Source organism: Panulirus ornatus, chromosome 33 (assembly GCF_036320965.1).
Source record: "Panulirus ornatus isolate Po-2019 chromosome 33, ASM3632096v1, whole genome shotgun sequence".
Lineage (NCBI taxonomy): Eukaryota > Metazoa > Arthropoda > Malacostraca > Decapoda > Palinuridae > Panulirus > Panulirus ornatus.
Genome location: NC_092256.1, coordinates 4558750 through 4580315, shown reverse-complemented (window position 1 = coordinate 4580315; position 21566 = coordinate 4558750). Strand labels below are relative to the sequence as shown.

General features: G+C 40.7%; 1 protein-coding gene across 1 annotated transcript in view; it reads left to right on the top strand.

Moving 5' to 3' along the window:
* The window catches only part of LOC139759417 (uncharacterized), a 245520-nt gene that overhangs the window by 166391 nt on the left and 57563 nt on the right, over window positions 1-21566 (top strand). Inside the window, exons 2-3 of the mRNA XM_071681508.1 lie at window positions 6819-7062; window positions 21220-21425. Of these exons, the coding sequence (XP_071537609.1) occupies window positions 6819-7062; window positions 21220-21425 (450 nt within the window). The remainder of the gene's footprint in view (window positions 1-6818; window positions 7063-21219; window positions 21426-21566) is intronic.

Genomic DNA, 21566 nt, shown 5'->3' with positions numbered 1-21566 from the left:
CTGCTAGTTGCGATGTAGTTTTGTATCTTACTGCTAGTTGCGATATATTCTTGTATCATAATACTAATTGCGATACATTTTTGTATCATACTGCTTGTTGCGATATATTCTTCTATCATACTGCTAGTTGCGATATATTCTTGCATCATATTGCTAGGTGCGATATGGTCTTGCATCATACTGTTAGTTGCACTATATTCTTGTATCATACTGCTAGATGCGATATATTCTTGTATCATAATGTTAGTTGCGATATGTTCTTGTATCATATTGCTAGTTGCGATATATTCTGGTATCATACTAATAGTTGCGATATATTCTTTTATCATATTGGTAGTTGCGATATATTCTTGTATCATGCTGCTAGTTGCGATATATATATATATATATATATGAATCATAATGCTAGTTACGATATAATCTTTATCATACTGCTAGTTCTGATATATTCTATCATATTGCTAGTTGCGATATATTCTATTATACTGCTAGTTGAGATATAGTCTTGTGTCATACTGCTAGTTGCGATATAGTTTTGTATCATACTGCTAGTTGCGATATAGTCTTGTATCATATTGCTAGTTGTGATATATTCCTGTATCACATTGGTAGTTGCGATATATTCGTGTATCATACTGCTAGTTGCGATATAGTCTTGTATCAAACTGCTAGTTGCGATATATTCTTCTATCATAATCATAGTTGCGAAATGTTCTTTTATCATACCGCTAGTTGCGATATATTCTTGTATCATAATCTTAGTTGCGAAATTTATCTTTTATCATACCGCTAGTTGCGATATATTCTTGTATCATACTGCTAGTTGCGATATAGTCTTGTATCATACCGCAAGTTGCGATGTAGTCTTGTATCATACTGCTAGTTGCGATATAGTCTTGCTTCATACTGCTAGTTGCGATGTATTCTTATATCATAATGCTAGATGCGATATATTTTTGTATCGTACTGCTAGTTGCCATATATTCTTGTATCATACTGCTAGTTGCGATACAGTCTTGTATCATACTGCTAGGTGCAATATATGCTTATATCATAGTGCTAGTTGCGATATATTCTTGTAACATACTGGTAGTTGCGATATATTCTTCTGTTATACTGTTCATTGCGATATAATCTCTGTTGCGCAATCAGTCACTGCTTCCCTAAATACATCCCATTCCTCCCCCACTCCCTTTACGTACTTTGCTCTCAACTTTTTACATTCTGCACTCAGTCTCTCCTGGTACTTCACACAAGTCTCCTTCCCAAGCTCACTTACTCTCACCACTCCCTTCATCCCAACATTCTCTCTTCTTTTCTGAAAACCTCTACAAATCTTCACCTTCGCCTCCACAAGATAATGATCAGACATCCCCCCAGTTGCATCTCTCAGCTTATTAACGTCCAAAAGTCTCTCTTTCACTCACCTATCAATTAACACGTAATCTAACAACGCTCTCTGGCCATCTCTCCTACTTACATACGTACACTTATGTATATCTCTCTTTTTAAATAAGGTATTCCCAATCACCAGGAGCGATATCTGCTTTTTATTCTGTGGATGCGAGGGTGAAAATTTGTAGAGGTTTTCAGAAAAGAAGAGGGAATGTTGGGATGAAGAGAGTTGTGAGAGGAAGTGAGCTTGGAAAGGAACTTGTGTGAGGAAGTACCAAGAGAGATTGAAGGTAGAATGGAAAAAGGTGAAAGCAAATGACTTAAGGGGAGTGGGGGAGGAATGGGATGTATTTAGGAAAGCAGTGATGGCTTGCGCAAAGAATGCTTGTGCGATGAGAGAGGTGGGAAATGGGCAGATTAGAACGGGTAGTGAGTGGTGGGATGAGGAAGTGAAGTTGTTAGCGCAAGAGAATAGAGGATTTGGACGATTTTTGCAGGGAAGTAGTGCGAATGACTGGTAGATGTATAAAAGAAAGAGGCAGGAGGTCAAGAGAAAGGTGCAAGAAGTGAAGAAGAGGGCAAATGAGAGTTGGGGTGAGTGAGTATCATTAAATTTAGGGAGATTAAAAAGATGTTTTAGAGGGAGGTAAATAAAGTGCCTAAGACAAGAGAACAAACGGGAACATCGGTGAATGGGACTACTGGAGAGGTAATAACAAGTAGTGGTGAAATGAGGAGATGGAGTGAGCATTTTGAAGGTTTGTTAAATGTGTTTGATGATAGAGTGGCAGATATAGGGTGTTGTGGTCGAGGTGGTGTGCGACGTGAGAGGGTTACGGAGAGTAGTTTGGCAAGTAGAGAACAGATAGTGAAAGCTTTGTGGAAGATGAAAGCCGACAAGGCGGCTGGTTTGGATGGTATTGCAGTGGAACTTATCAAAAAAGGGGGTGACTGTGTAGTTGACTGGCTGGTAAGGATATTCAGTGTATGTATGGCTCATGGTGAAGTGCCCGAGGATTGGCGAAAAACATGCATAGTGCCATTGTACAAATCCAAAGAGGATAAAGATGAGGTATAAGTTTGTTGAGTATTCCTGGGAAATTATATGGAGGGGTTTTGATTGAAAGGGTAAAGGCATGTACAGAGCATCAGAGTGGGGAAGAGCAGTGTTGCTTCAGAAGTGGTAGAGGATGTGTGGATCAGGTGTTTACTTTGAAGAATGTATGTGAGAAGTACAAAGAAAAACATGTGGATTTGTATGTAGCATCTGGAGAAGGCATATGATATTGATACAAATGCTTTGTGGAAGTTATTAAGAGTATATGGTGTGAGAAGTAAGTTACTAGAAGCAGTGAAAAGTTTTTACCAATGATGTAAGGCTTGTGTACGAGTAAGAAGAGAGGAAATTAATTGGTTACCAGTGAATGTCGGTTTGCGGCAGGGGTGCGCGAGGTCTCCACTGTTGTTTATCCACTGTTGTTTAATTTGTTTATTGATGGGGTGGTTAGGGAGGTGAATTCAAGGTTTTTGGAGAGAGGGGCAAGTATGCAGTCTGTTGTGGATGAGAGGGCTTGGGAAGTGAGTCAGTTGTTGTTCGCTGATGATACAACGCTGTTGGCTGATTCGAGAGAGAAACTGTAGAAGTTGGTGACTGAGTTTGGTAAAGTGTCTGAAAGAAGACAGCTGGGAGTGAATGTAGATAAGAGCAAGGTTATTAGGTTCAGTCGGGTTGAGGGAAAATTCAATTGGGTGGTAAGTTTGAATGGAGAAAAACTGGAGGAAGTGAAGTATTTTAGGTGTCTGGGAGTGGATTTAGCAGCGGATGGAACCATGGAAGTGAAAGTGAGTCACAGGGTGGGGAGAGGACGAAGGTTCTGGGAGCGATGAAGAATGTGTGGAGAGTGAGAACGTTATCTCGGAAAGCAAAAATGGGTATGTTTGAAAGAATAGTGATTCCAACAATATTGTATGGTTGCAATAAATGGCCAACATATGCACATATATATAGATATACGTATCAACATATACATACACATACACAGATATATGATATATGCACATGTACAGATTCATACTTGCTTGCCTTAATCCATTCTTAGCGCTACCCCACCTCACAGGAAACAACAATCGGTACCCCGTGCTTCAACAAAGCAGCGCCAGGAAAAACAGACAAAATAGGCCACATTCGTTCACACTCAGTCTCTAGCTGTCATGTGTAATGCACCGAAACCACACCCCCCTATCCACATCTAGGCCCCACAGACCTTTCCACGGTTTACCCCAGACGCTTCACATACCCTGGATCAGTCCACTGACAGCACGTTCACCGAGGTATACCACATCGTTTTAATTCACCCTATTCCTTTCAAGCCTGTCACCCTCCTGCATGTTCAGGCCCCGATCGCTCAAAATCTTATTTCACTCCCTCCCTCCACCTCCAATTTGATTTCCCACTTCTCCTCCTTCCCTCCACCTCTGACACATACATCCTCTTTGTCAATCTTTCCTTACTCATTCTCTCTATATGCCCAAACAAACACACCTTGTTCTGCTCTCTGAACCACACTCTTTATCTATTTCCACACATCTCTGCTACCATTTCATTAATTACTCGATCAAACCACCTCACACCACATATTGTCCTCAAACATTTCATTTCCAACTCATCCATCATCCTCTGTACATCCTCGTAGACTAACCTTCACTGAAAACTAGTCACTCTCCTCTCTTCCTACTCTCACTCATGCCTTACATCCTTGATAAAAACTTTTCACTGCTTCTAGCAGCTTACCTCCTACACCATATACTCTTAAAACCTTCCACAAAGCATCTCTATCAACCTTATCATATGCCTCCTCCAGATCCATAAACGCTATATACAAGTCCATCTGTTTTTCTAAGTATTTCACACATACATTCTTCAAAGCAAACACTTGATCCACACATCCTCTACCACTTTTGAAACCACACTCCAGTTTGACACTCTGTACATACCTTCATCCTCTCTGTCAATACCCCTCAACAAACTAATGCCTCTGTAGTTTGAACACTCACCTTTATCCCCTTTGCCTTTGTACAGTGGCACTATGCATGCTTTCCGCCAATCCCCAGGCACTTTATCCTGATCCATATATACAATAATATCCTTACCAACCAATCAACAGCACCGTCACCTCCTTTCTTAATAAATTCTGCTGCAATATCATCCAAACCCACTGCCTTGTAGGATTTTATCTTCCACAAAACTTTCTCCTCCTTTTCTCTCTTTACCAATCTATTCTCCCTGACCCCTCTAACTTCGCACACCAATCCGACCAAGACACCCTACATCTGCCACTCTATCATCAAACACATTCAAAAAACTTTGAAAATACCCACACTATCTTCTCACTTTATCACTGCCTGTTATTGATTCCTCCATTGCCCCCTTCACCAATGTTCCTACTTGTTCTCCTGTCTTACTCACGATATTTGCCTCCTCCAAAACATCTTTTTATTCTCCCTAAAATTTTATGATACTCTCTTACCCCAACTCGCATTTGCCCTCTTTTTCAACCCTTGCACATTCCTTTTGACCTCATGCCGCTTTCTTTTATACATCTCCCAGCCATTTGCACTTCCTTGTACCGTCCAAACGCCTTACTTTCCTCTTTCATTAACAACTTTACTTTTTCAGCCCCACCACTCACTATCCTTTCTAATCTGCCCACCTCCCATCTTTCTCATGCCAAATGCACCCTGTGCACATGCCATCACTGCTTTCCTAAATACATCCCATTCCTCGCCCACTCCCCTCACATCATTTGCTCTTGCCTTTGCTATTCTATTCATTCTATTCAATCTCTCCTGGCACTTTCTCACACAAGCCTCCTTTCCAAGCTCACTTTCTCTCACCACTCTCTTCTCCCCAACATTCTCTCTTTGTTTTTGAAAAACTCTACAAATCTTCACCTTCGCACCCACAAGATAGTGATCAGACATCCCTCTAGCTGTCCCGTTTAACATATTAACATCCAAAAGTCTCTCTATTACATGCCTATCCATTGACACATAATCCAATAATGCCTTTTGACCATCTTTCTTGCTCACATACATATACTTATGTGTATCACTCTTTTTAAACCAGGTATTCCCAATCACTAGTATTTTTCAGCACACACTATATAAGCTCTCCACCATTTCCATTTACAACACTGAGTACCCCACGCGCACCAATTATACCCTCAACTGCCACTTTACTCACCTTCGCATTTAAATCACCCTTCACTACTGCCCGGTGTCGTGTATCAAAGCTGTTGACATACTCACTCTACTGCTCCCAAAACTCTTGCCTCTCATGATCTTTCTTCTCATGACCAGGTGCATATATGTGTATAAACTTCTCCAAGAAAGTGGTAACCCGATTCACTGAGCCACCTGGCCATAAGAACTGAACTGGTTGTTCGACATATCAAATATCCTATTCTTTCTGTAAATAGGTTTGAGAAACTGATTTAATGGAGATCCACGTACCTATGTATAGGACAAGTGGATATCTGATAAGTTGAACAGCCTTAGTGGGTAAAGGTTCGAGTCTCACTGATGAAGGTGTTAATATGTTTTGTGAAATATGGGATGTTATACACTAATCGCAAATATACTTTATATCATGATCTGTTGCAGCCACTTTGTAAAACAGTTGGGTTTTAAAGCGACCTGCGATTTTGTAATTCTTGTGATACTGCCACCAACTGTGGTTATGTATCAGATAGCCGTGATAAGGTTCGCTGCACATCGATACCACCATCCAAAACTGGCAATAGCAAGACTTGTCTTCTGTGCTGAGGTGGTCGAGCACTGAGAGCAGTGACGTAAGTCAGGATGTGTTACTGGAGGGTTGTCAAAAGTCTGTCTACAAAGGAACATTAGGAGAAAGGCTGGCTCGTGACACATTCCTGTTTATCCTCACTACAGATGACTGAACAAGATACTGAACGTATTATCTTCTTACATTGTACCCCCATTCACTGCTTTCATATACACTTCATTTCACTGAAATTTTCCGATTTTTTTCAAACAGAGTTTATGTGAAATAATTCAGCATTTTCAACATGGTACATGGTAGTGGTGGGAAGTCTAAATGCGAAATGACTGGAGAAACGTGAATAGGGACAGATCTGACTCCTCGTTGTGTTCAGCTATTGTTCACTGGTTGTTTCAGTTGGTTTCAATACTTGGAAAACTGAAATATGAAGACCACAAGGCAGCTAACTGTGAATGTAGGTATTGTGATTCCCATATAAATAACAAGGAAAGACAGAATTGGGAGGAGATATTAATATGCAACTCATGTTAAGTGAGGCGACGATAGGTGATACGAATGGCGATTTCTCAAGATGCGTAACCGATGCATTAAGGCCCTAAAGGTTTTCTTGCCCTTGCAGGAGTCCCTGGACTGCAGAAGAAGCATAGCGCCATGGTTCAAGCCGCCCATGGCGCCACCTACCTCCTCCGTGACTCCGTCCACCTCCTCCACCACTCCGCCCTTCTCCTCGGCCAAGAGCGTCGACTCGAGCGACTCAGGGATTTACGACCTGGATGATGACTATTCCTTCGTCATCACCGAAAACTCTCCTCCAGAGCTGGTCAGACGGGTCGAAGCTGAGTTCACACCCATTGAGAACCTAGGTAAGGGTCATCTTACAGGGTCACACACACAGAAAAAACGCTCCAGTTGGCGGAGTTTGTACATACATATATATATATATATATATATATATATATATATATATATATATATATATATATATATATATATATATATATATATATATATATATATATATATATATATATATATATATATATATATATATATATATATATATATATATATATATATATATATATATATATATATATATATATATATATATATATATATATATATATATATATATATATATATATATATATATATATATATATATATATATATATATATATATATATATATATATATATATATATATATATATATATATATATATATATATATATATATATATATATATATATATATATATATATATATATATATATATATATATATATATATATATATATATATATATATATATATATATATATATATATATATATATATATATATATATATATATATATATATATATATATATATATATATATATATATATATATATATATATATATATATATATATATATATATATATATATATATATATATATATATATATATATATATATATATATATATATATATATATATATATATATGGATGTTAATGTGCTGAGAGGTGCAACTGGAGGGATGTCTGATCATTATCTTGTGGAGGCTAAGGTGAAGATTTGTATGGGTTTTCAGAAAAGAAGAGTGAACGTTGGGTGAAGAGGGTGGTGAGAGTAAGTGAGCTTGAGAAGGAGACCTGTGTGAGGAAGTACCAGGAGAGACTGAGTACAGAATGGAAAAAGGTGAGAACAATGGAAGTAAGGGGAGTGGGGGAGGAATTGGATGTATTTAGGGAATCATTGATGGATTGCGCAAAAGATGCTTGTGGCATGAGAAGAGTGGGAGGTGGGTTGATTAGAAAGGGTAGTGAGTGGTGGGATGAAGAAGTAAGAGTATTAGTGAAAGAGAAGAGAGAGGCATTTGGACGATTTTTGCAGGGAAAAAATGCAATTGAGTGGGAGATGTATAAAAGAAAGAGACAGGAGGTCAAGAGAAAGGTGCAAGAGGTGAAAAAAAGGGCAAATGAGAGTTGGGGTGAGAGAGTATCATTAAATTTTAGGGAGAATAAAAAGATGTCCTGGAAGGAGGTAAATAAAGTGCGTAAGACAAGGGAGCAAATGGGAACTTCAGTGAAGGGCGCAAATGGGGAGGTGATAACAAGTAGTGGTGATGTGAGAAGATGGAGTGAGTATTTTGAAGGTTTGTTGAATGTGTTTGATGAGAGAGTGGCAGATATAGGGTGTTTTGGTCGAGGTGGTGTGCAAAGTGAGAGGGTTAGGGAAAATGATTTGGTAAACAGAGAAGAGGTAGTGAAAGCTTTGCGGAAGATGAAACCCGGCAAGGCAGCAGGTTTGGATGGTATTGCAGTGGAATTTATTAAAAAAGGGGGTGACTGTATTGTTGACAGGTTGGTAAGGTTATTTAATGTATGTATGACTCATGGTGAGGTGCCTGAGGATTGGCGGAATGCGTGCATAGCGCCATTGTACAAAGGCAAAGGGGATAAGAGTGAGTGCTCAAATTACAGAGGTATAAGTTTGTTGAGTATTCCTGGTAAATTATATGGTAGGGTATTGATTGAGAGGGTGAAGGCATGTACAGAGCATCAGATTGGGGAAGAGCAGTGTGGTTTCAGAAGTGGTAGAGGATGTGTGGATCAGGTGTTTGCTTTGAAGAATGTATGTGAGAAATACTTAGAAAAGCAAATGGATTTGTATGTAGCATTTATGGATCTGGAGAAGGCATATGATAGAGTTGATAGAGATGCTCTGTGGAAGGTATTAAGAATATATGGTGTGGGAGGAGAGTTGTTAGAAGCAGTGAAAAGTTTTTATCGAGGATGTAAGGCATGTGTACGTGTAGGAAGAGAGGAAAGTGATTGATTCTCAGTGAATGTAGGTTTCCGGCAGGGGTGTGTGATGTCTCCATGGTTGTTTAATTTGTTTATGGATGGGGTTGTTAGGGAGGTAAATGCAAGAGTTTTGAAAAGAGGGGCAAGTATGAAGTCTGTTGGGGATGAGAGAGCTTGAGAAGTGAGTCAGTTGTTGTTCGCTGATGATACAGCGCTGGTGGCTGATTCATGTGAGAAACTGCAGAAGCTGGTGACTGAGTTTGGTAAAGTGTGTGGAAGAAGAAAGTTAAGAGTAATGTGAATAAGAGCAAGGTTATTAGGTACAGTAGGGTTGAGGGTCAAGTCAATTGGGAGGTGAGTTTGAATGGAGAAAAACTGGAGGAAGTGAAGTGTTTTAGATATCTGGGAGTGGATCTGGCAGCGGATGGAACCATGGAAGCGGAAGTGGATCATAGGGTGGGAGAGGGGGCGAAAATCCTGGGAGCCTTGAAGAATGTGTGGAAGTCGAGAACATTATCTCGGAAAGCAAAAATGGGTATGTTTGAAGGAACAGTGGTTCCAACAATGTTGTATGGTTGCGTGGGCTATGGATAGAGTTGTGCGCAGGAGGATGGATGTGCTGGAAATGAGATGTTTGAGGACAATGTGTGGTGTGAGGTGGTTTGATCGAGTGAGTAACGTAAGGGTAAGAGAGATGTGTGGAAATAAAAAGAGCGTGGTTGAGAGAGCAGAAGAGGGTGTTTTGAAGTGGTTTGGGCACATGGAGAGGATGAGTGAGGAAAGATTGACCAAGAGGATATATGTGTCGGAGGTGGAGGGAACAAGGAGAAGAGGGAGACCAAATTGGAGGTGGAAAGATGGAGTGAAAAATATTTTGTGTGATCGGGGCCTGAACATGCAGGAGGGTGAAAGGAGGGCAAGGAATAGAGTGAATTGGAGCGATGTGGTATACCGGGGTTGACGTGCTGTCAGTGGATTGAAGCAAGGCATGTGAAGCGTCTGGGGTAAACCATGGAAAGCTGTGTAGGTATGTATATTTGCGTGTGTGGACGTATGTATATACATGTGTATGGGGGGGGGTTGGGCCATTTCTTTCGTCTGTTTCCTTGCGCTACCTCGCAAACGCGGGAGACAGCGGCAAAGTATAATAATAATAAAAAAAAAAAAAAAAATATATATATATATATATATATATATATATATATATATATATATATATATATATATATATATATATATATATATATATATATATATACATATATATATATGTATATATATATATATATATATATATATATATATATATATATATATATATATATACATATATATATATATATATATATATATATATATATATATATATATATATATATATTTCTTTCTTTCAAACTATTCGCCATTTCCCGCATTAGCGAGGTGGCGTTAAGAACAGAGGACTGGGCCTTGAGGGAATACCCTCACCTGGCCCAATTCTCTGTTCCTTCTTTTGGAAAATTAAAAAAAAAAAAAAAAAAAAACGAGAGGGGAGGATTTCCAGCCCCCCGCTCCCTCCCCTTTTAGTCGCCTTCTACGACACGCAGGGAATACGTGGGAAGTATTCTTTCTCCCCTATCCCCAGGGATATATATATATATATATATATATATATATATATATATATATATATATATATATATATATATATATATATATAGTCGCTGTCTCCCGCGTTAGCGAGGTGGCGCAAGGAAACAGACGAAAGAATGGCCCGACCCACCCACTTACACATGTATGTACGTACATGTCCACACACTCACATATACTTACCTATATATTCCAACGTATACATATATATACACACACAGACATATACATATATACACATGTACATAATTCATAGTCGACCCTTATTCATTCCCGTCGCCACCCCGCCACACATGAAATTACAACACCCTCCCCCCGCATGTGCGCTAGGAAAAGACAATAAAGGCCCCATTCGTTCACACTCAGTTTCTAGCTGTCATGTATAATGCATCGAAACCACAGCTCCATTTCTACATCCAGCCCCCACGAAACTTTTCATGATTTACCCCAAACGTTTCACATGCCCTGGTTCAATCCATTGACAGCACGTCGACCCCGGTATACCATATCGTTCCAATTCACTCTATGCCGTTGCACGCCTTTCACCCTCCTGCATGTTCAGGCCCCGATCGCTCAAAATCTTTTTCACTCCATCTTTCCACCTCCACTTTTGTCTCCCACTTCTCATTCCCTCTACCTCTGACACAAAGACCCTCCTTGTCAATCTTTCCTCACTCATTCATTCCATGTGACCAAACCATTTCAACACACCCCCTTCTGCTCTCTCAACCACAAACTTTTTATTACCACACATCTATCTTACCCTTTCGTTACTTACACGATCAAACCACCTCACACCACATATTGTCCTCAAACATTTCATTTCCAACACATCCATCCTCCTCCGTACAACTCTATCCATAGCCCACACCTCGTAACCATATAACATTGTTGGAATCACTATTCCATAAAACATACCCATTTTTGCTTTCCGAGATAATGTTCTCGCCTTCCACACATTTTTCATCGCTTCCAGAACTTTCACCCCCTCTCCCACCTTGTGACTCTCTGCTTCCATGGTTCCATCCGCTGCCAAATCCACAGCCAGATATCTGAAACACTTCACTTCCTCCAGTTTTTCTCCATTCAAACTTACCTACCAATTCACTTGTCCCTCAACCCTACTGTACCTAATAACCTTTCTCTTATTCACATTTACTTTCAGCTTTCTTCTTTCACACACTTTACCAAACTCAGTCACCAGCTTCTGCAGTTTCTCACCCGAATCAGCCACTAGCGCTGCATCATCAGCAAACAACAATTGACTCACTTCCCCTCTCATCCACGACAGACCGCATACTTGCCCCTCTCTCCAAAACTCTTCCATTCACCTCCCTAACAACAAAGTCCATAAACAAATTAAACAACCACGGAGACATAACGACCCTTGCCGAAACCAACATTCACAGAGAAGCAATCACTTTCCTCTCTTACTATTCGTACATTTGCCTTACATCCTCGATAAAAACTTTTCACTGCTTCGAGCAACTTTCCTCCCACACCATATATTCATAATACCTTCCACAGAGCAGCTCTATCAACTTTATCATATGCCTTTTCCAGATCCATAAATGCTACATACAAATGCATTCGCTTTTCTAAGCATTTCTCAAATACATTCTTCTAAGCTAACACCTGATCCACACATCCTCTACCACCTCTGAAACCACGCTGCTCTTCCCCAATCTGATGCTCTGTACATGGTTTCACCCTCTCAATCAATACCCTCCCATAAAATTTCCCAGGAATACTCAACAAACTTATGCCTCTGTAATTTGAGCATTCACCTTTATCCCCTTTGCCTTTGTACAGGGGCACTATGCATGCATTCCGCCAATCCTCAGGCACCTCACCATGAGTCATACATACATTAAATATCCTTACCAACCAGTCAACAACACAGTCATCCCCTTCATTAATAAATTGCACTGCAATGCCTTGCCGGCTTTCATCTTCCGCAAAGCTTTTACTACCTCATCTCTGTTTGCCAAATCATTCTCCCTAACCCTCTCAATTCGCACACCACCTCGACCAAAACACCCTATATCGTCCACTCTATCATCTAACACATTCAACAACTCTTCAAAATACTCACTCCATCTCCTTCTTATATCACGTCTAATTGTTATTACCTCCCCATTAGCCCTCTTCACCGATGTTCCCATTTGTTCTCTTGTCTTACGCACTTTATTTACCTCCTTGCAAAACATCTTTCTATGCTCCCTAAAATTTAATGATACTCTTTCATTCCAACTCTCATTTGCCCTCTTTCTCACCTCTTGCGCCTTTCTCGTGACCTGCCTCCTTCTTTTATAGATCTCCCAGTGATTTGCACTATTTCCCTGCAAAACTCGTCCAAATGCCTCTCCCTTCTCTTTCAATAATAATCTTACTTCTTCATCCTACCACTCTCAACCCTCTCTAATCTGCCCACCTCCCACGCTTCTCAAGCTACAAGCATCTTTTGTGCTTCCCTAAATACATCCCATTCTTCCCCCACTCCTCTTGCGCCCTTTGCTCTCACCTTTTTCCATTCTGCTTTCAATCTCTCTTGGTACTTCCTCACAAAAGTCTCCTTCCCAAGCTCACTTACTCTCACCACTCTCTTCACTCTAACATTCTCTTCTTTTCTGAAAACCTCTACAAATCTTCACCTTCGCCTCCACAAGATAATGATCGGACATCCCTCCATTTGCACCTCTCAGACATTAACATGCAAAAGTCTCTCTTTCACGTGCTTATCAATTAACACGTAATCCAATAATGCTCTCTGGCCACCTCTCCTACTCACATACGTTTACTTATGTATATTTCTCTTTTTAAACCAGGTATTCCCAAATACCAGTCCTTTTTCAGCACACAAATTTACAAGCTCTTCACCATTTCCATTTAAAACACTGAACACCCCATATACACCAATAATTCTCTCAACTGCCACATTGCTCACCTTTGCATTCAAATCACCCAGCTAAGTGAGTGTGTCAGCAGTTTTGATGCACGAGATCGGGTTATAGTGATGGGTAATTTGAATACAAAGGTGAGTAATGGGGCAGTTGAGGGAATGATTAGTGTACATGGGATATCCAGTGTAGTATATGGAAATGGTGAGGAGCTTGTAGGTTTGAGTGCTGAAAAACGACTGGTGATAGGGAATACCTGGTTTGGGAAGAGAGATGTACATAAGTATACATATGTAAGTGGGAGAGATAGCCAGAGAGTGTTATTGGATTACGTGTTAATTGATAAGCGCGTGAAAGAGACTTTTGGATGGTAATGTTTTGAGAGGTGCAACTGGAGGGATGTCTGATCATTATCTTGTAGAGGCGAAGGTGAAAATTTATAGAGGTTTCCAGAAAAGTAGAGAGAATGTTGGGGTGAAGAGAGTGGTGAGAGTAAGTGAGCTTTGGAAGGAGACTTGTTTTGAGGAAGTATCGGTAGAGACTGAGTGCAGAATGGAAAGAGGTAAGAGCAAAGGAAGTAAGGGGAATGGGGGAGGAATGGGATGTATGTAGGAAAACAGTGATGGCTAGCGCAAAGGATGCTTGTGGGATGAGAAGCGTGGGAGGTGGGCAGATTAGAAAGGGTAGTGAGTGATGGGATGAAGAAGTAAGATTATTCGTGAAAGAGAAGAGAGAGGCATTTGGACGATTTCTGCAGGGAAAACGTACAAATGACTGGGAGATGTGTAAAAGAAAGAGGTAAGAGGTCAAGAGAAAGGCGAAAGACGTGAAAAAGAGGGCAAATAAGAGTTGGGATGAAAAAGTATCATTAAACTTTGGGAAGAATAAAAAGATAATTTGGAAGGACGTAAATAAAGTGTGTAAGACAAGAGAACAAATGGGAACAACGGTGAAGGGGCATAATGGGGAGGTAATAACAAGTAGTGGTGATGTGAGAAGGAGATGGAGTGAGTATTTTGAAGGTTTGTTGAATGTTTCGATGATAGAGTAGCAGATGTAGGGTGTTTTGGTCGAGGTGGTGTGCGAAGTGAGAGGGTCAGGGAGAATGGCTTGGTAAACAGAGAAGAGGTAGTGAAAGCTTTGCGGAAGATGAAAGCCGGCAAGGCGGCGGATTTGGATGGTATTTCAGTGGAATGTATCAAAAAGGTGGGTGACTCTGTTGGTGAGGATATTCAATGTATGTATGGCTCATGGTGAGGCGCCTGAGGATTGGTGGAATGCATGCATAGCGCCATTGTACAAAGGCAAAGGGGATAAAGGTGAGTTTTCAAATCACAAAGGTATAAGCTTGTTGACTTTTACTGGGAAATTGTATGGGTGGGTATTGATTGAGAGGGTGAAGGCATGTACAGAGCATCAGATTGGGGAAGAACAGTCTGGTTTCAGAAGTGGTAGAGGATATGTGGATCAGGTGTTTGCTTTGAAGAATGTATGTGTGAAATACTTAGAAAAAACAAATGGATTTGTATATAGTATTTATGAATCTGGAGAAGGCATATGATAGAGTTGATAGAGATGCTCTATCATAGGTATTAAGAGTATATGGTGTGGGCGATAAGTTGCTGGAAGCAGTGAAAACTTTATATCAAAGATGTAAGGCATGAGTAGGAAGACAGGAAAGTGATTGGTTCTCGTGAATGTCTGTTTGTGGCAAGGATGCGTGATTTCTCGTGGTTGTTTGATTTGTTTATGGATGGGGTTGTTAAGGAGGTGAATGCAAGAGTTTTGGAGAGAGGGGCAAGTACGCAGTCTGTTGTGGATGAGAAGGTTTGGGAAGTCAGTTGTTGTTCGCTGATGATATATCGCTGTTGGCTGGTTCGGGTGAGAAACTGCAGAAGCTGGTGACTGAGTTTGGTAAAGTGTGTGAAAGAATAGAGCTGAGAGCAAATGTGAAAAAGAACAATGTTATTAGGTACAGTAGGGTTGAGGGATAAGTCAATTGAGAGGTAAGTTTGAATGGAGAAAAACTGGAGGAAGTAAAGTGTTTTAGATATCTGGGAGTGGATTTGGCAGCAGATGGAACCATGGAAGCGGAAGTGAGTCATAGGGTGGAGGAGGGAGCGAAGGTTCTGGGAGTGTTGAAAAATGTGTAGAAGGAGAGAACATTATCTCGAAAGCAGAAATGGGTATGTTTGAAGGAATAGTGGTTCTAACAATGTTATATGGTTGCGAGGCGTGGGCTATAGATAGGGTTGTTCGGAGGAGGGTGGATGTGTTGGAAATGAGATGTTTGAGGAGAATATGTTAAGTGAGGTGGTTTGATCGATTAAGTAATGAAAGGGTAAGAGAGATGTGTGGTAACAAAAAGAGTGTGGTTGAGAGAGCAGAAGAGGGTGTGTTGGAATGGTTTGGTCACATGGAGAGAATGAGTGAGGAAAGATTGAAAAAGAAGATATATGTGTCAGAGGTGGAGGGAAGGAGGAGAAGTAGGAGATCAAATAATTCGAGGTGGAAGGATGGAGTGAAATATATATTGAGCGATCGGGGCCTGAACATGCAGGAGGGTGAAAGGTGTGCAAGGAATAGAGTGAATTGGAACGATGTGGTATACCGGGTTCGACGTGGTATCAATGGATTGGACCAAGGCATGTGATGCGTCTGGGGTAAACCATGAAAAGTTTTGTGTGGCCTGGATGTGGAAAAGGAGCTGTGGTTTCGGTGCATTATAATGACACCTAGATACTGAGTGTGAACGATTGTGGCCTTTGTTGTCTTTTCCTAGCGCTACCTTGCGTGCGTGCGGGGCAAGGGGCGTGTCATTGCATGTGTGGCGGGGTGGCGACGAATGAATAAAGGCAGGAAGTTTGAATTATATACATGTGTATATATGTATATGTCTGTGCATGAATATATATGTATAAGTTGAAATGTATAGATATGTATATGTGCATGTGTGGAAGTGTATCTATATGCATGTGTATGTGAGTAGTAGGGCCATTCTTTCGTCTGTTTCCTTGCGCTACCTTGCTAACTCGGGAGGCAGCGACAAAGTATAATAAATACACACACATATATATATATATATATATATATATATATATATATATATATATATATATATATATATATATATATATATATATATATATATATATATTTATATATATATATATATATATATATATATATATATATATATATATATATATATATATATATATATATATATATATATTATCCCTGGGGATAGGGGATTAAGAATACTTCCCACGTATTCCCTGCGTGTCGTAGAAGGCGACTAAAAGGGGAGGGAGCGGGGGGCTGGAAATCCTCCCCACTCGTTTTTTTTTTTTAATTATCCAAAAGAAGGAACAGAAGGGGCCAGGTGAGGATATTCCAAAAAAGGCCCAGTCCTCTGTTCTTAACGCTACCTCGCTAACGCGGGAAATGGCGAATAGTTTAAAAGAAAAAAAAAATATATATATATATGTATATATATATATATATATATATATATATATATATATATATATATATATATATATATATATATATATATATATATATATATATATATAGCGACAAAGCAAAATAGATAAATATAAAATATATAAATATATTTATATATATATATATATATATATATATATATATATATATATATATCTTTTTTTTTTCTTTTTTTTTTTGCTTTGTCGCTGTCTCCCGCGTTTGCGCGGTAGCGCAAGGAAACAGACGAAAGAAATGGCCCAACCCACCCCCATACACATGTATATACATGCACGTCCACACACGCAAATATACATACCTACACAGCTTTCCATGGTTTACCCCAGACGCTTCACATGCCCTGATTCAATCCACTGACAGCACGTCAACCCCGGTATACCACATCGATCCAATTCACTCTATTCCTTGCCCTCCTTTCACCCTCCTGCATGTTCAGGCCCCGATCACACAAAATCTTTTTCATTCCATCTTTCCACATCGAATTTGGTCTCCCACTTCTACCTCGTTCCCTCCACCTCCGACACATATATCCTCTTGGTCAATCTTTCCTCACTCATTCTCTCCATGTGCCCAAACCACTTCAAAACACCCTCTTCTGCTCTCTCAACCACGCTCTTTTTATTTCCTCACATCTCTCTTACCCTTACGTTACTTACTCGATCAAACCACCTCACACCACACATTGTCCTCAAACATCTCATTTCCAGCACATCCATCCTCCTGCGCACAACTCTATCCATAGCCCACGCCTCGCAACCATACAACATTGTTGGAACCACTATTCCTTCAAACATATATATATATATATATATATATATATATATGTGTGTGTGTGTGTGTGTCTGTGTGTGTGTGTCTGTGCACAGGAATATGATGCGTGTCAGATATACAAACATAAGATGATGATATCGTTATAACCAAATATTAGCCATATGGATGTTTCTCTTTTTATTCACCATTGTATGTAGCAGGTAGAGAGCCCCGCTCTCGTAGGCAGAAGGTGGCAGAGGATGACTGAACAGGGAGGTGTTACACCTTGGGTATTTGGAGGGTTGGTCATTTTCTCATCCCTTACCCATGTTGGATTTCTTCCTTCCAGTCTCACGTACATGGGGTTTGCTGGAACTCAGTCCATACACTCCCTCCATACATGACTAATAACTCCTCATAACACGCAGCTTACACGACTATTCTAAGCCGGTCGGGAAGGGTTTAGTGGCCTCCGATTTCCATTTGGCCGCCATCAAGCGACCTTGAGGCTTAGCTTGTCTTTTTCTTTCTATCCATTTCTGCAAAATTCTCCGTGTCAGAGCAACCTCCCCCCCCCCCCCCTCCCTCCTGACCACCATCTGCCTACTTCCTCAGTTGGTCATATTTTCTCTGAATTCCAGCTGGTGAAAACTACCTTCACTGACCGTGACTCACGCACGGGCGTGGATGAGTTGACAAGTTGGTCTTGATAAGGGCATTCAGTTGCCAATATAAAGAAGAAATACACTTCATCAACAAACCTCTTATTCTCATTAACTTGTTATCATCTGTTCATCATTTATTACTTTTCGTTTGTCATTTGTTTCTCTTAATATATCACTTTAAGTGTGTGTCATTGTGATGTTATTATCTGTTAGTCAAACTTTAACGCTAGTCTGTGACTTTTACTTATACACGTCCCTTGTTTTCATTTGCCAGTCTCTGAGTACAATTGGTCAGTCGCTTGCCACTACCTGTCAGTTGTGTATCATATTGCATTTGTTATCAGTACCTTTCCACATCTTATAAGTCAGTGGGACAGCTTCCTCTTTCAGCCAGCCTGCAGCCTGTGTCTGACTGACAGATATTGTTCAATCATCATACAGAGTGTTCCCGACTAGTGGGCACACAACATGGACCTTGGACGGTCCTCGTTCATATAACATTAGCCTAAGACAGTGTCCTCGTCCAGTCAGCATACAATACGGTCTCAGGAGAGAGTTTTCATCCATTCAGCATGCAGCACTTGCCAGGAACAGCGTCCTCGTCCAATCAAGCTTAAGACTATACTTGTTGAGTCAGTTACGGGCTTGGCTTGGCCTGTGACTCTGTCTTGAACATTGTTCTCATCCATTCAACGTACAACATGTCGTAGAGTGGGCCTTGAGCAGTCTCCTTATCCCAGTAGCATACAGCGAGGATCCAGAACGCTGTTCTCGAGTAAACGCAGAGTAGAAACTGATCAGTGGCCTCATCCAAACATCATACACCACGGTCCCAGATCAGTAATCTCGTCCAGCCAGCGCACAGAGGGATCCCAGATCAGTGTTCTCGTCCATGCAACGTACCGAGGTGGTGCCGATCTATCATTATAATAGTGACCATCATTCCCTGGGCATAGGATTACCTGATCAAAAGTTGTCTCCCGTGAAACGAAAATATAAAGGAGAAAGACAGTGGAAATTAATCAGGGCTCTGCAGGTGTTTATTGATCTAGATCTTAAAGGTAGAATGGTGTTAAGAACAGAAAAAGAGATAATGCAGGAAGAAAATTCCACCAGTTGACTGTACAAGTGAAGAAGGAGCTACCATAACAACCAATGCTCGAATGGATGGTCTCTACAGACAAACTTGAGAAGCAGCAGATAAACACGTGCTTCAGGTACAAATCTTAAGGGCGAGGACGCATGAAGACATTTCACGGCAACAGTAAGCAAATAAAACTTGTAGAATAGTGAATGTAGCAATATCACGGCATACGGAAAGAGATAGTTAAAGGGAGGTGATGTCAGGAGAATCAATGAGATGAAAGTTCTTTTATTTCATTTAGTGAACAGTGAGGTGAAGGATGGGCCAGCCCAGATGTGTGGGGGAGTACTCCATACCTGGGCGAATAAAACTCCTGTGGACGTGAGACAGCTGGTCACAAGAAGAAAATTACAGCATCTGTACAACACTCCCAGAGAGAGAGAGAGAGAGAGAGAGAGAGAGAGAGAGAGAGAGAGAGAGAGAGAGAGAGAGAGAGAGAGAGAGAGAGAGAGAGAGAGAGAGAGAGATTAAGGAAGATTAAGTTTTAGAACTTAGTTAATCTATTGCTTCTTCTTTCTAAGATGCTGCATATGTCTGAAATGAGAGAAGAAATGTGTTCAAGTACGAGAGAGCAAACGAATGTGAAAAACAGGAGGCGAAGGAAAGTGAGTTATGGTATGTGAAGTGGAATCATTAGCATAAGAATGAATATTGTTAGAAGTAGAAAAGAGAAGATCATTTATCGAGAGAAGAAAAAGGGTAAGTGATGGGAGAGAACTCTGATGAACACCACTGTTGACGGGATAAGACGTGGAAGTTGCTCCATCAACGACTTAAGCAATGAAACTGCCTGATAGGAAACTAAAGGAAGAGAGTCTGGAAAGCAAAGACATGCCACACCCTTTCAAATGCTCTGGGGATGTCGAAGACAACAACAAATGTTTCACCAAATGCTTTAAGAGAGGAGGACCAGAGGTGAGCTACGTAGGAGAGTTCAAGTAGACCTAGCACTGCAACATCCATACAAGTGATTTGAAAGAAGGTAATGGAATTCTAAGCATTTAAGAAAGTGAGTCAAGGAGAGTTTTAAGTAGATTAGAGACAGCAGAAAGGAGAGCAATGGGGTAACAGCTGGAGGGGTTAGAGCGGTCTCCGTTTTTAGGAATGGGCTGCGCCGAGGCATGCTTCCAGGGGGACGGGAAACTCCGGCGTGGAAGCAGTATAAGGCATGGGTCTTGGGTAGTGTTATCGTGCAAGCAGTATGAGGCACTGGTCTTGGCTAGTGTTATCGTGCAAGCAGTATGAGGCACTGGTCTTGGCTAGTGTTATCGTGCAAGCAACATACAACCCTCCTAACAAATAAATACATGAAAAGTTAAACATTACAAAACATGGCGTATAGCACCATGAGTGGCCGCAGTCATTATAAAATATACATAGATCTATCCAGCCGTGGGACACATCTCCGGCGTTGCTCGTATATGAACAACGCCGACAATGAATATTTTCACTTGATAATGTTGGTAATGCAGCACAGTTAGACATTATGTGAAATTCATTCGATGTTGACTTCCAGGAACGTGCTCTTGAAATTCCTCCTAGACCCATCATACTTCTCTCCCTTCTCCTCCTCTCGAAACTGTACAGACAGAATACCCCAGAACCTTCCTCGATGCTTCACAGACCTGACGGTGACAGGGAAGCAGTGTCCCCGCCTCCTGAGTGGATATCAGAAGGCGCGGCAGGAGGAGGCGTCCATCCTGGCCTCGCTCAGGGAGGAAGGCTTCATCGCCACGTCCAGGCAGAAGAGTGGAGGGGGCGTCGCCTTCGACATCATTGAGGCTACACCTGAAACAGAGTCAGCGGGAAGCAGCAAGTTCAAACCCAAGGTTAGAGTGTGTTGCTGTGTAATTGCCTATTTCCATGTAAGACCTAATTTCTTAACATCTGCTATCATATACATCTAATCATACATGTGGATGTTAGAGGCGACGTACGTGTGTGTGTGTGTGTGTGTGTGTGTGTGTGTG